The sequence below is a fragment of the Mus caroli genome, unplaced genomic scaffold (genome assembly GCF_978045245.1).
Source record: "Mus caroli unplaced genomic scaffold, Mus_caroli_1 scaffold_15, whole genome shotgun sequence".
NCBI lineage: Eukaryota > Metazoa > Chordata > Mammalia > Rodentia > Muridae > Mus > Mus caroli.
This window is the reverse complement of record NW_028227270.1, coordinates 54,669,425-54,686,281: the sequence shown is the minus strand read 5'-3', so window position 1 is coordinate 54,686,281 and position 16,857 is coordinate 54,669,425. Positions and strand designations below refer to the sequence as shown.

Sequence of the window (16,857 nt, the reverse complement as noted above, 5' to 3'; positions counted from 1 at the left end):
GACCTTCTCCAAAATTGACCATATAATTGGTCACAAAACAGTCCTCAACAGATACAAAAGTATTGAAATTGTCCTATGCATCCTATAAGATCACCATGGACTAAGGCTGATCTTCAATAACAACATAAATAATAGAAAGCCAACATTCACGTGGAAACTGAAGAACATTCTTCTCAATGATACCTTGGTCAAGGAAGGAATAAAGAAAGAAATGAAAGAATTTTTTAGAGTTTAATGAAAATGAAGCCACATCATACCCAAACTTAAGGGACACAATGAAAGCATTTCTAAGATGAAAACTCATAGCTCTGGGTGCCTCCAAAAAGAAACTAGAGAGAGCACACACAAGCAGCTTGACAACACACCTAAAAGCTCTAGAACAAAAGGAAGCAAATTCACCCAGGAGGAGTAGACGGCAGGAAATAATCAAACTCAGTGGAGAAAACAACCAAGTGGAAACAAGAAGAACTATTCAAAGAATCAACCAAACGCGGAGCTGGTTCTTTGTGAAAATCAACAAGATCAATAAACACTTAGATTCACTAGAGGGCACAGGGACAGCATCCTATTAACAAAATCAGAAATGAAAAGGGAGACATAACAACATATCCTGAAGAAATCCAAAACACCATCAGATCCTTCTACAAAAGACTATACTCAACAAAACTGGAAAACCTGGATGAAATGGACATATTTCTAGACAGATACCAGGTACTAAAGTTAAATCAGGATCAGGTTAATGGTCTAAACAGTCCTATATTCCCTAACGAAATAGAAGCACTCATTAATAGTCTCCCAACCAAAAAAAGCCCAGGACCAGATGGGTTTAGTGCATAGTTCTATCAGACCTTCAAAGAAGATCTAATTCCAGTTCTTCCCACACTATTCCACAAAATAGAAGCAGAAGGTACTCTACCCAATTCATTCTATAAAGCCAAAATTACTCTGATACCTAAACCACAGAAAGACCTAACAAAGATAGAAAACTTCAGACCAATTTCACTTATGAATATAGATGCAAAAATCCTCAATAAAATTCTCGCTAACCGAATCCACGAACACATCAAAACAATCATCCATCCTGACCAAGTAGGTTTCATCCCAGGGATGCAGGGATGGTTCAATATATGATAATCCATCAACGTAATCCAGTATATAAACAAACTCAAAGACAAAAACCATATGGTCATCTCGTTAGATGCGGAAAAAGCATTTGACAAGATCCAACACCCATTCATGATAAAAGTCTTGGAAAGATCAGGAATTCAAGGCCCATACCTAAATATGATAAAATCAATCTACAGCAGGCCATTAGCCAACAGCAAAGTAAATGGCGAAAAACTGGAAGCATTCCCTCTAAAATCAGGGACTAGACAAGGCTGTCCACTTTCTCCATACCTATTCAACATTGTACTTGAAGTCCTAGCCAGAGCAATTCGACAACAAAAGGAGATCAAGGGAATACAAATTGGAAAGGAAGAAGTCAAAATATCACTTTTTGCAGATGATATGATAGTATATATAAGTGACCTGAAAATTGCACCAGAGAACTCCTAAACCTGATAAACAGCTTCAGTGAAGTAGCTGGATATAAAATTAACTCAAACAAGTCAATGGCCTTTCTGTACACAAAGGATAAACAGGCTGAGAATCAATAGTCACAAATAATATAAAATACCTTGGCGTGACGCTAACTAAGGAAGTGAAAGATCTGTATGATAAGAACTTCAGGGCTGGTGAGATGGCTCAGTGGGTAAGAGCACCCGACTGCTCTTCCGAAGGTCCAGAGTTCAAATCCCAGCAACCACATGGTGGCTCACAACCATCCACAACGAGATCTGGCGCCCTCTTCTGGAGTGTCTGAAGACAGCTACAGTGTACTTACATATAATAAATAAATAAATCTTTAAAAAAAAAAAAAAAAAAAAAAAGAACTTCAAATCCTTGATGAAAGAAATTAAGGAAGATCTCAGAAGGTGGAATGATCTCCCATGCTCATGGATTGGCAGGATCAATATAGTAAAAATGGCTATCTTGCCAAAAGCAATCTACAAATTCATGCAATCCTCATCAAAATTCCAACTCAATTCTTCAACGAATTAGAAAGGGCAATCTGCAAATTCATCTGGAATAACAAAAAACCTAGGATCGCAAAAACTCTTCTCAAGGAAAAAAGAATCTCTGGTGGAATCACCATGCCTGGCCTAAAGCTGTACTACAGAGCAATTGTGATAAAAACTGCATGGTAGTGGTATAGCGGCAGACAAGTAGACCAATGGAATAGAATTGAAGACAGAAATGATCCCACACGCCTAAGGTCACTTGATCTTTGACAAGGGAGCTAAAATCATCCAGTGGAAAAAAGACAGCATTTTCAACAAATGGTGCTGGCACAACTGGCAGTTAACATGTAGAAGAATGCGAATTGACCCATTCCTATCTCCTTGTGCTAAGGTCAAATCTAAGTGGATCAAGGAACTCCACATAAAACCAGAGACAGTGAAATTTATAGAGGAGAAAGTGGGGAAAAGCCTGGAAGATATGGGCACAGGGGAAAAATTCTGAATAGAACAGGAATGGCTTGTGCTCTAAGATGGAGAATCAACAAATGGGACCTCATAGAATTGCAAAGCTTCTGTAAGGCAAAAGACACCGTCAATAAGACAAAAAGTCCACCAACAGATTGGGAAAGGATCTTTACCTATCTTAAATCAGATAAGAGACTAATATCCAATATATATATATATATATATATATATATATATATATATATATATATATATATATATATATATATAAAGAACTCAAGTAGGTGGACTCCAAAAATTCAAATAACCCCATTAAAAATGGGGTGCAGAGCTAAACCAAGAATTCGCACCTGAGGAATACCGAATGGCTGAGAAGTACCTGAAAAAAAATGTTCAGCATCCTTAATCATCAGGGAAATGCAAATCAAAACAACCCTGAGATTCCACCTCACACCAGTCAGAATGGCTAAGATAAAAAATTCAGGCAACAGCAGATGCTGGCGAGGATGTGGAGAAAGAGGAACACTCCTCCATTGTTGGTGGGATTGCAAGCTTGTACAATCACTCTGGAAATCAGTCTGGTGTTCCTCAGAAAATTGGACATAGTACTACCAGAGGATCCCACAATACCTCTCTTGAGTATATATCCCGAACATGTTCCAACTGGGAAGAAGGACACATGCTCCACTATGTTCATAGCAGCCCTATTTATATTAGCCAGAAGCTGGAAAGAACCCAGATGCCCCTCAAAGAGGAATGGATACAGAAAATGTGGTACATTTACACAATGGAGTACGACTCAGCTATTAAAAACAATGAATTTATGAAATTCCTAGGCAAATGGATGGACCTGGAGGCCATCATCCTGAGTGAGGTAACCTAATCACAAAAGAACTCACATGATATGTACTCACTGATAAGTGGATATTAACCCAGATAACTTAGAATACCCAAGATATAAGATACAATTTGTGAAACTCATGAAACTCATGAAGAATGAAGAAGAAAGTGTGGACACTTTGCCCCTTCTTAGAATTGGGAACAAAACACACATGGAAGGAGTTACAGAGTCAAAGTTTGGAGCTGAGATGAAAGGACAGGCCATTTAGAGACGGCCATATCCAGGGATCCATCCCATAATCAGCCTCCAAACGCTGACTCCATTGCATACACTAGCAAGATTTTGCTGAAAGGACACATATATAGCTGTCTCTTGTGAGACTATGCAGGGGCCTAGCAAACACAAAAGCGGATGCTCACAGTTAGCTATTGGATGGATCACAGGATCCCCCAATGGAGGAGCTAGAGAAAGTACCCAAGGAGCTAAAGGGATCTGCAATATACGTGGAACAACAATATGAATTAACTAGTTACACCCCACCCCCCAGAGCTCGTGTCTCTAGCTGCGTATGTATCAGAAGATGGCCTAGTAGGCCATCAGTGTAAAGAGAGGCCCATTGGTTGTGCAAACTTTATATGCCTCAGTATAGGGGAACACCAGGGACAAGAAGTGGGAGTGGGTGGGTAGGGGAGGGTATGGGGGAGTTTTGGGATAGCACTGGAAATGTAAATGAAGAAAATACCTAATTTTTAAAAAAAGAAGGAAAAAAATGAAGCCCCGTATGTGCAAATGAAGGAGAATTGTGAATGTGTGTGAAGACAAAGAATAGTTGTGGGTCTTTCATGAATAGACAGTATACATATATGAGATAAACATAAACTTAAAAAAATGTACAGTCTTAATCATTTATGGTTTTGTAAGTAATTGTAAAGTTCAATGAGTAACTATTTGTACTGCACATGTACTGATCCCTGAGAAACTTTTCTTTTTTTGTTTTGTTTTGTTTTTGTTTTTTTCTTTTTTGTTTTTTGTTTTTTTGAGACAGGGTTTCTCTGTATAGCCCTGGCTGTCCTGAAACTCACTCTATATACCAGGCTGGCCTCAATCTCAGATATCCTCCTGCCCCTCTGCCTCCCAATTGCTGGGATTAAAGGTATGTACCACCACTGTTTGGCTGAGAAATTATGCATTAAAAATATTTTAGTCTAGTCAACATTTAAGGCTTTTATGATAAAACTATTGGTTCCTATTTTAAAATTTGAACTTATTTATGGAAATCTTGAGACACATTTTCACAAAACTCACTGCTATCATTAAAAATGTTTTGTCTCCTATTAAACGTTATTTTGTACACGATATTCATTCATGTAAATGATTAATTAGAGAGTTTTGCAATGTAGAACTCTTTCCACTAACAGAATAACCTTTAACAAATGTCCAGTTGTTTCTCTGGGCCCATTTAAAAGATCACATTGGTATATATAAGCATAATGAAAAGTAAGAAACTTTACCTGCTGACAGTTAGTGAATAATCCTTTGGGTTCTGCTATTTTCTGAGACTCTACTTGTTGAAGCATGAGTTCATGGTAGGTGTGGACCACAGCATACACAGCATTATACAAATTGTAACCTTCTTCACTCAGGGCCATGTCACATTTGTGCAATACTGTCCATTCCGATGTGTTGTTGAATGTAAAATGATCCATTTTATTGCTGTTCTTAGAGACTGAACAATTAATATAAGTCCACTCTAGTATAGACTCAGAAATGTTTACTGGATATTTGTTCGTTTTCATTGTTTGCAAAAATTTCCTAAATTTAGCAATCTCACCTTTGTGGTGTGCAAAAGTGACAGTCCCATGAAGAAATCAAGGCTGAAATCTCTTTTAATTGTGATGACATCCCATTGTGAGGTTGTGATCCAAATTCTCCGTGCACTTAAATATTCCCATCTTCTAAAGCTGACTTCTAGAGTAGAGTTCATTTCACCACAAATGATAACAACTTTTGCTGATGCTGTCATAATTTGCTTATCATGTCTTAGCCCTTGTCACATATATGTGCATGTTTTCTGGGATCACATTCACAAAAGCTAAACAGATCCCATGTCTTTGCATTTCTTCTGTTGAGTCTGAGAGAAACTGAAATCCCTGGTCATCATCTGAGATGACCAGTCCTATCCAAGTCCATCTAAAAGGAAGCATCAAGGAGACCATGCCATGGGACAAACGTGTGTCCTTGGTGGCTACCTGATGGACATAGGGGAACAGGTCATGGTCACTTAGGTTAGAATTAAATGGTCCAAAGAAAACCTAAAGGATATAGAAGAGATGATAAAACATCTACTGAGGAATATGATTGTCAGGATGTTTGGACTTATATACAAGTAACATTGCTCACCTTTCAGAACTCCTATTACAGATAGTAAGATTATACTATAAATATCATTCCTATTAGATTATTGACTATCTCTGATACATCCCACTGTTCTCAAAAACCGTTTGCCTGTTTGCCTAGTACATCTATGATCTATTTACTTAATTCTTTATTTTATATAATATAAATAATATGTATCTATTTTAAAATATGTGTGTGTGCGCGTGAGAGTGTTTGTGTGTATGTGTGTTTGTGAGTGTGTAGTAATACACTCATCACTCATAAATGCATGCTGTTCAAGTTTTCTTGTAGGCAAATGTAAATGGAATTTAAATGTTGTTAACTCATCCAGTGTCACACATTCTTACATATGGTGTCCTAGAATAAATGGACAGTTTTACAGCTGTTTTCCATGATGGTCCTGTAAGATATATTTCTCAATCATCCTCTAATTCACAGATATAATTAAAAACCAAATGATATTTTCCTTCTAAATATATCTTACCCAGAACTCCCAATTTATCTTCACACAGGCCATCCATGAAGGAAAATAGCAAAGACATGTTGGGTAAAAGATAGAGATTCTTGTTGATCTCGTCAGTAGCAAAAAACATTACCAGAGAAAACTCGTATCTTCTTGATGATATTCTAAAACAAGGCATAATGATGATTAAGAACAATGTTTGAAACAAAATTCCAATTGCAGTAAAGTTTGTAATATGAGACATGCTAAATTTCTGTTTAAATGTCTTGAAATAAACCTCATATATTAGCAATCTTTAGAGGTGAATACAATTTAAGAATTCATAGACATAGGGCACTATGATATGATGAATATTTTATTCATAAAAGTTAATAAAGATTGTTTTATCTCTGAATGCCATCCTTGAACTAGATTACAGTCCTATTGAGAAAGACTGCTATAAAATAACCTTGAATTTGTATTTCCACAGATACATAAAAAAGCATGACTTAAAACCATATAAAATATATAACAGATTCTCCTTAAAATTTTTTATTATTTAAATGCATTTTATGCATCAAACATCTTAATAATACTGAATATTTTGAGAACCAAATAATACATCAAAATTTTGTTCAACTTTCATATTCCTGTCCTTTTATAATATCATTTATAAAAGGACATTATCATTTATAAAAGGACATTATCATTATCATTTATAAAAGGACTTATCATTTATAAATGTCCTTTAAAAATATCATTAATGCATATTTAATAATATCCATACCTGAGGATCCTATGTCTAATGTTGAGTACTAAATTGCTTGAAACCATACAAAATATTCCTTGGAATTAAGCATAGTAAAAGTACATGATTTTGATATTTTCAACCATTAATATTTAACAAAGAGAATAATTATAAGATATATTTTACTTAAATTTATTTATCCATTTCAAAATATAAAAAAAGGTACAATATACCACATAACCAGAATATTGTCCTTTAGGCTCTTTTACACATCAATTTAATGTTACCTTTTAGTTTGATGTTACTATGTTAATTTCGTAAAAATAGTATCAGATTTCTCTTAACACCCCAGTCTTCCTAATTCTTTGAGATCCTTTAAGTGATGTCTGAGCATAGAGAACTTCTCTCCACTTGAAATGTGTACACCTGTCCCAGAACAGTTGGCAGTTCATTTGTTACTATTACCAATCACCTCTAGTCAGGAGTAAAAATACCAAATATGCTCATTTGCTGAAATTTGCATTTTTCAATTGAGAGTTTGGAGATAAGTGTTTTTCTTTCTAAACCAGGAAAGTGTATTGAAACAGTCATATATATGTTATTTTAAACCTTATTATGACTTATAAAAGGGTCACCAATGAGAATTTCCACAATTTTTTCAATGAGATGTGGGACAATACATAATGCATCAGAAATGAAATTCCTACTAACCTAACAGAGAAGTATAAGAATGTGAAGCCACAGCTAGGCATGGTGGCACTCGCCTTTAATTCCAGCACTTGGGAGGCAGGGGCAGGCAGATTTCTGAGTTCGAGGCCAGCCTAGTCTTCAAAGTGAGTGCCAGGACAGCCAGGGCTACATAGAGAAACTCTTGACTCGAAAAACAAAATCAAAAACAAAACAAAAAACCAATCAAACAGACAAACAAAAAGAATGTGAAGCCACCATCACTATCAAAGTGTACAGAGTGTACTGTAGCTAACAATTGGAAAATGTATTTTTATATCCCAAAGATATGAAAATTGAATATGAGATGGGATAAGGATCAGAGGCAGAGAAGCACAGGAAACCTCAGTTCATGAAAGAAAAAAGTCCCAAGGCACATTGATTAGCTAAAAGCTGAGTGATTTCAACACTCCTTCCCTCATGATCTGCAGCCACAAATGGTAACATCTCACACTTGGGATCTCAGAACCCTGTAGCCACATTGAGAACAACTTCTTATCCACAAGAAGTACATTTATTCCTCTCGGTTTTCTCTAATGCTATATTTATTCAATAATTAATAGAAATATTGACCCTCTATCTGATACTGATAATAAGCCTAAATGTGACTGGGCATTTACAAAACTGGACCAAAACATTATTCTGGGATCAGACTATGGAGTCTGGCAGGCTTTTTCCATATTTAATGTCAACTCCAGAATGGCAGGAGGGGCTCATTTAAAAACTATTTTACAAAGCAAGTATATATATATTCACAAGTATACATGTAATGTTATACATGTAATCAGATATAATAGATCTGCACATACACAAATATTTTAGTGTATGAATGTATGCCCAACTGTTGGAGACCAAAATTAGATAACCTTTTTATGAAGGCATTTTGATGCCTGCTCAGACAGGAATCATTGGCAGACAATTGAATATAGACAGTGATGCCATCTCTTCATATTGAGCTCTTTCCAAAGGTGAGAATTGTGAATTCAAGATAGGTGAATAGATATCTTTCTACATATGATAGCCACAAAGACTCAACAGATAGAATCCAGTCTCTCTCATTGTCCAGCATTATGAACTGGAGCCCCATATACTAAAGCTAAACTAAACTGTGACACATTTGAAAGTATTAAAATAGAGATTAATGTTATACTTAATTTTCAGTGGTTCCTAAAGTTACAGGGGAAGAACAGGACAGAACTCCACTGTTTGTGTACACAGCTAAAAATTTCTAATTCATGATGTTTAAGCAGGAATTAAAGTTAATGACTTACCTAAGATTAAAACTGCAATCATATAAAATATCAGTAAAATTGAACTCCAATGTAAAAATGCAAAAACCACAGTCACTTCTCAAATCTCCATGATTATCCTCACTATTCATTATCCTCCAAAAGCAAATTGGTCCAGTCAAACAGCACAAGATGAGAGAAAACTTCAGGAGAAAAAAGGAAATAGTTAAAGCACACAGCTTCTTCACGTCTGCTAGGATCTATGATGGAGCAATTGTGAAATCCTTTTATTATGCAGACAGAAATCACACACAATTTATACCTATGTGTCTGTTTTAAGACTAGGTGTTTGGAGATCCACTTACTTATATTCTCCAACTCCTTCCCACTCATCCTGTGTTATAGTCCCTGAATACATCTGGAAAATTTTGTCCTCAAGCTCTGTTTCTGAGGTCTGAAAATTTTGATCAAGACATTTCTGAAAACATGTTGTGAAGATCATTTTCTCCATCTTCAGGTGTCATGATTCCATGCACGTCCACTGTATATACACCAGGGACAATCTTCTGAGAAGCTTGGGCCAGACTACGTGTCAACAGCCATATGTATGAACACAATTGGCAATTGTGATAATCAATTTCATCAGAACTTCCATAGTAATACAAAAGTTGAGAAGGTCATAAATGTCCCATGTCATTTGGACTTTGAGTTGAATCATAGGAAATTATGTCTTCCATTTTCTTTTTTTTTTAAATGGTATTTACTTAGAAGCATTCAAAATGTGAACAAACAGCTGCAATTTTTTTTTTTTTTTTTTTGCAATCACAGAGTGGTATTCAGTTAACAGAACAACAATTATCTTCTTATAAGCTGCATCAGAGACAACTGAACATGAAAAAAAAAACCAAAAATAAAACCAAAAGAAAAAAAAACAAAAACAAAAAACGAACCTACTGTCCCCATATATAAATAATTTGTGCTGTGCTTTAAATTTCCGTGCTAATTTACAACCCCCAGACTGTACCAGGCAAGGTTAGTGGCAATTGAAAATACCACCAGGACAGGGCTATCTAAAGACACATTTGGTAGTGTGTTAATGATACAAAAAAAGACACTGTACAGTTTAAAATCAAATCTTACACAGCCTTACCTTTCAATTTTTTTCTTTAAAATGAGTGAGTTGTGTACAGGGGGTTAAATGCTTTATAGGCAAGAAAAAAAAAAACTGTGCTAGAACCAAATTATTCATCATCTTCTTCAACTTTGACTTCCTCGTCTTCCTTGTCTTCCTCATCCTCCTTCTCATCTTCCTCTTCCTTCTTTTTCTTGCTCTTTTCAGCCTTGACCACCCCCTTATTCGCTGCATCAGGTTTTCCTTTAGCTCCGTAGGCAGCAATATCCTTCTTGTACTTCTCCTTCAGCTTGGCAGCCTTCTTCTCATGGGCTGCTTGTCATCCACTGCAGTGTTGTTCCACATCTCTCCTAATTTCTTTGCAACATCACCAATGGATAAGCCAGGATGCTCACCTTTGATTTTGGGGCAGTACTCAGAACAGAACAAGAAGAAGGAGGCCTTTTGGGTGCATTGGAGTTCTTGAACTTCTTTTTGGTCTCCCCATTTGGGGGGAATGTAGGTTTTCAATTTCTTTCATAACGAGACTTGTCAGCCTTTGCCATATCTTCAAATTTCCCCTTTTCTTTAGCAGACATGGTCTTCCACCTCTCTGAGCACTGCTTGGAGAACTCTGAGAAGTTGACAGAAGCATCCGGGTGCTTCTTCTTGTGCTCCTCCTGGCAGGTTTGCACAAAGAATGCATATGAGGACATTTTGCCTCTCGGCTTCTTAGGATCTCCTTTGCCCATGTTTACTTGATTTTGCTCAGCAAGGCACAGAGTCGCCCAGTGCCTGTATGTTTCTCGCTTGCCCGGTCCCTGTCTCTATGGAGCTCAATTACTGCAATGGCTGTGAGAGCAGGCTTCCATTTTCTAGTGTAGACAAGGACAGTCTCACATGCAACATTGAGCTAGGAGTTGAGCTTTCTCTCTGTTGTTCAAATACTATTGTGTGCTAGTCACATTTGCAAAATCTCCTCAAACTTTCTGTGTGTGGGACACAGTTATGTTACTTGAACTTTCTCTTTTTGCCTTAAGCTCCTGTTACTGACTTGACATGTTGAAAAGAATGCAGAGCACATACCACCGTGTCCTTCCTGATTAATAAGGGAAAGCTTTGGGCTTTTTCCCCCTGAAGAATATTCGGTTAGCCTGCAATCTGAAGATAGTCACCACAATACTGGATGAGTATTTAAAAGAAAATTGTGCTTCCATGTTTAACAAATATTATTTTATACTTCCTTCTGGTTTATTCTCTCTCTCTCTCTCTCTCTCTCTCTCTCTCTCTCTCTCTCTCGTGTTTTTGAGACAGGGTTTCTCTGTATAGTCCTGGCTGTCCTTGAACTCACTCTGTAGACCAGGCTGGCCTTGAACTCAGAAATTCGCTTGCCTCTGCCTCCCAAGTGCTGGGATTAAAGGCATGTGCCACCACACCTGGCTTTGGTGTCTCTTTATTTCTTGTTGATATCAGAAATCTGATACCTTGTTGGGCTCTGTGAAACATATGATAATTTTTACCTCATATTTATTTTGTAAAATAATGTTAGCAGTTTTCTGGTAGAATATTTAAGTTTCTTATATATACTTTCATATCATCTATGAATAAAGATAATTTGATTCTTCCTTTCCAAATTGTGTATCCTTAATCTTCTATAGTTTTCTTATTTCTCTAGCTAAGACTACAAGTACTATATTGAAATAAGAGAGAGAGAGAGGGAGAGAGGGGGGAATGGCAGCCTTAATCACTTTTTAATTTGAGATGATGATTATCTAAATTTTTTATTCCATGTTAAATTTGAGAAACTTTCAGATATTGTCCAATTGTTATGCTAATTTTTTCATAATTTTTGTTGATGTGATCGAGATTTAAGCTGTACATTCAGATTATTATATACTGGTATATTCCTTGTCCTTTCAGTGAATCGTGGCTATAAATTATTTGTATTTTTTTTTTGTAGCAGCTTGCTAAAGTTGCTGTCACTTGTAAGAATATGTTTTTGTGGAAGATTAATTATTTTACAACTTTTAAATGCTGTAGATAACATAAAATATGTAGTAGAGAAAGTAACAAATACATCTCCTGGGCCCTCTGGGCCAATCAAAGCTGCCCTGAGCAGACTGATATCCCAGGGGGACCTCCACTCTCCCATCACCTCTCCTCAAACCTAGTCAGACTCCTGAACCATACAGGTCCTGAAACATACAGCCTAATGATATACATCAGAATCCTGCCACACCAGGAATATTGAAGTTCACCCTCTTCCCAATATCTGCTACAACAAGAACATCGAGGGATTAAAACCGTCCAGTTTGCTAAAGGCCCTCAAAAGAACAACATCAACAAAAGCTTTGGCAATATGACACTTCCAAAGCAAATCTACCCCACTACAGCAAGCTCAGATAACCTAGCAAAACTGAAATACAAGAAAATCACCTTAACTACTATCTTACAATAATCATAGAGGCCTTATAATAGGAAATTATAAATCCCTTAAAGAAACACTGGAAATACAATCAAACAATAAAGGTCTTTAAAGAAGAAACAAATAAATTACTTAAAGACATACAGGAAAATAAAATTAAACAGGTAAAGGAAGCAAATAAAACTGGGCAAGACCTGGAAGTCAAAATAGAAGCAATAAAGAAGACACAAACTGAAGAAATTCTGGAGGCAGAAAACTAAGGGAAGACAACAAGATCAACAGATGCAACAAGCATGTACAGAATAATGGAGATGGAAGAGAGACATTCAGGCATAAATATACAATACAAGAAATTAATACATCAGTCAAAAATGTTAAATCTAAAAAACTCCTAGCATAAAACATACAGGAAATCTGGGACTCCATCAAAGGCCATCAAAGAGCAACAGGAATAAAAGAATGTGAAGACTCTGTGATAGTTTGTATGCGCTGGGCCCAGAGTGTGGCAGTATTAGAAGGTGTCTCCCAGTTGGAGTAGGTGTGTCCCTGTGGGTATGGGCTTTATGGCCCTTATTCTGACTGTCTAAAAGCCAGTATTCTGCTAGCAGCCTTCAGAGGAAAATGTAAATCTCTCAGCTCCTTCTGCACCATGCCTGCCTGGAAGCTGCCAGTTCTTGCCGTGAAAATACTGAACTGAACCTCTGAAACTAAGAATTGCCTTGGTCCGGATTTCTGAGTTCGAGGCCAGCCTGGTCTACAAAGTGAGTGCCAGGACAGCCAGGGCTATACAGAGAAACCCTGTCTCGAAAAACCAAAAAAAAAAAAAAAAAAAAAAAAAAAAAAAAGAATTGCCTTGGTCATGGTGTCTGATCACAGGAATAGAACCCTAACTAAGACAAGACTCCAAGCTCCAAGGACCAGAACATATTCCCAAAATAATCATAGAAGAAAAGTACCCAACCTAAAGAAAAAGATGCCTAGAAATGTGTGAGAAGCTTATAGAATGCCAATTAGAGTGGAACAGAAAAGAAACCCTCCTAATACATAATTATCAAAATACAAAACCTAAAAAAGAAAGAATATTAAAAGTAGCATGGGTAAAAGGCCAAGTAACATACATAGACAGATATATCAGAATTACATCTGACTTGTCAACATAGACGGTCAAAGTTAGAAGGGCCTGAGCAGAGAGCCTGCAACCTCTAAAAAACATAGGTGCCTACATACACTACTATGCCCAGAAAAACTCCCAATCAACTTACATGACAGAAAGAAGACATTTCAATAAAAATCCAAAATCAAACAATATCTGTTCATAAATTCTACTCTACGGAAAATACTAGAAGGAAAGCTCCAAACAAAGAAACATAACTACATCCAAGAAAACACAGGAAATAAGCAATCCCATACCAGCAAAAGCAAAGAAAGCACTGACAAATACATAAACACACACACACACACTAAACCATCAATGTCAAAATAATGGAAAATTACAATCACTGGTCATTAATATTTCTCAACAACAATGGACTCAATTCCCAAATAAAAAGACATAGGCTAAGAGAATGGATGGAAAAAGAGGATGCATTATTCTGTTGTATACAAGAAACATTCCTCAGGAAGACAATAGACATCTCCTCGGAGTAAAGTGCTAGAAAAAAAAGTTGTCTGAGCAAATGAATCCAAAAAGAAAGCTGGGGGTAGTCATTCTTTTTTTTTTTTTTTTAAAGATTTATTTATTTATTATATGTAAGTACACTGTAGCTGTCTTCAGACACTCCAGAGCGCCAGATCTCGTTACGGATGGTTGTGAGCCACCATGTGGTTGCTGGGATTTGAACTCTGGACCTTTGGAAGAGCAGTCGGGTGCTCTTACCCACTGAGCCATCTCACCAGCCCGGGGGGTAGTCATTCTTATACCAAACAAACAAAAACCAAAAATAAACACTTTCAAGCAAAATTAATCAAAAGAGACAGGGAAGGACATTTCATATTCATTAAAGGAAAAATCTACCAAGATGCTATCTGAATGATGAACATCTGTACCCCGAACACAAGGGCACTTGACAACTGTAAAAGAAAGACTGTTAGAATGTAAATAGCACATCAAATCCCACACATTAATAATAGGGTATATTTCAAGACACAACCAGCACCAAATGACAGCACATCCAGACTAAAACTAAACACAGAAATAATGAAACTATTAGGCACTGTGAATCAAAAGTACCTAATAGACATGTACAGAAAATTCACCCAAACCCAAGAGGATATACCTTCTTCTCACAAAGCAAATCTCGAAGGTACAAGAAAATTGAAATAATGCCTTGTATCTAATCAGACCACCATGGATTTAAGCTGGACTTCAACAACAGGAACATTGTAAAGCCTACACACTCATAGAAATAGAACAAGTCTCCATTCAATGATCTCTGGGGCAGGGAAGGGAGAGAGGAGAGGAGAGGAGAGGAGAGGAGAGGAGAGGAGAGGAGAGGAGAGGAGAGGAGAGGAGAGGAGAGGAGAGGAGAGAGGAAAGACACTTTACACAATACAATAAAAATGAAAGTACAACATAGTCCAGTTTTATGGGACACAATGAAATCAGTACAAAGAGGAATGTTCATAGCACTAAGTGCCCCCATAAAGAAATTATAAATGCTGAAACCAGCAATTGAAAAGTACAGCTGAAAACTCTAGAAAAAAAAAGGCGCAAAAATATCAACAAGGAGTAGAAGGAAGAAAATAATGAAAATCAAGGCTGAAATAAATCAGTTCATAACAAAGAAAACAATACAACAAATCAAGGAAACTAAGAGCTGATTCTTTGAGAAAACCAACAAGATAGACAAACCCTAGCCAAAATAAGCAAAGGAGAGCGAAACAGAATCCAAATAAACAAAGTCAGTAATGATGAGAGACAAAACAAGTGACATTGAGGAAGTTCAAAGAATCATTAGATCTTACTCCAAAAGCATATACTCCAAAAAATTGTAAAATCCTAATGAAATGGGTGATTTTCTAGCCAAATACCAATTGGAAAGTTAAATCAGGGACAGGTAAACTATTTAAACATATCTATAGCCCCTAAAGAAATAGAAGCAGACATTAAATGTCTCCTAACCAATAAAGCCCAATAGAGAGATGGTTTTAATGGAGAATTCTACCAGACTTTCAAAGAAGAGCTAAAGCCAATACTCTTCAAACTATTCCATAAAATAGAAACAAAAGGAGCACTGCCAGACTCATGCTATGAGGCCACAGCCACACTGATACCTAAACCACAGAAAGACTCAACAGAAAGAAAACGTTTGATTGATTTCCCTTATTAACATTGATTCAAAATACTCAATAAAACACCTGCAAACTGAATCCAGGAACACATCAAAAATGTCATCCCTCAAGATGAATTAGCCTTCATCAAAGAGATGCTTAGATATTTAATATATGGAAATCCATCGATGTAATCTACCATATAAACAAACTGAAAGAAAAAACTCACATGATTTTTCTCATTAGTTGCTGAAAAGGCCTGGGATTAAATCCATCGCCTCTTCATTTTAAAGGTACTAGAGAATTCACGGATACAGGTTACATACATAAACATAATCACAGTAACATACAATAAGCCAATAGATAAAAATCAAAGTAAATGGAGAGGAACTTCAAACATTTCCACTAAAATAAGGAACAAGACTAACCTTCGCACTCTATCCCTATCTATATTTTGAAAATCTCACTTGAAATTCTAGCCAGAGAAATAAGACAGGTAAAGAAGATCAAAGAACCAGCTCCTGGATTGCTTGATTCTTTATTCAGTTCTTTTAGTTTCTACTTGATTGATTTCAGCCCTGAGTTTGATTATTTCCTGCTGTCTACTCCTCTTGGGTGAATTTGCTTCCTTTTGTTCTAGAGCTTTCAGGTGTGTTGTCAAGCTGCAAGTATATGCTCTTTCCAGTTTCTTTTTGGCGGCACTCAGAGCTATGAGTTTTCCTCTTAGTACTGCTTTCATTGTGTCCCATAAATTTGGGTATACCCATTTTCATTAAACTCTAAAAAGTCTTTAATTCCTTTCTTTATTTCAGTCATAGTGGTGTACAAAGTTCATGCCAGTGTTTGAAAAGCAGAGGCAGGCTATTACAGGATTGAGGCCTACAAAGTGTCTTCAAGACAGCCAGGGCTGTTTAAACTAAGAAACCATGTATGAAAAGAATAAAAATAAAATTAAGAACGTAAGAAAGAGAGAGAGAAGAAGAAAAAAGAAAGAAAAGAAGAAAGAAAGAAGCAGAAGAAAGAAAGAAAGAAAGAAAGAAAGAAAGAAAGAAAGAAAGAAAGAAAGAAAGAAAGAAAGAAAGGAAGAAAGAAAGGAAGAAAGAAAAAAAGAGAGAAAAGCAAAAAGAAAGAGAAACAAGC

The 16,857-nt window shown here is 36.5% G+C and overlaps 1 protein-coding gene across 1 annotated transcript in view; it reads right to left on the bottom strand.

The window, feature by feature from the left end:
- Nucleotides 1-16,857, bottom strand: part of LOC110287792 (vomeronasal type-2 receptor 116-like) — a 49,217-nt gene that overhangs the window by 5,156 nt on the left and 27,204 nt on the right. Inside the window, 5 exon segments of the mRNA XM_085831321.1 lie at nucleotides 4,881-5,230; nucleotides 5,233-5,408; nucleotides 5,410-5,681; nucleotides 6,114-6,393; nucleotides 8,954-9,171. Of these exon segments, the coding sequence (XP_085687447.1) occupies nucleotides 4,881-5,230; nucleotides 5,233-5,408; nucleotides 5,410-5,681; nucleotides 6,114-6,393; nucleotides 8,954-9,171 (1,296 nt within the window).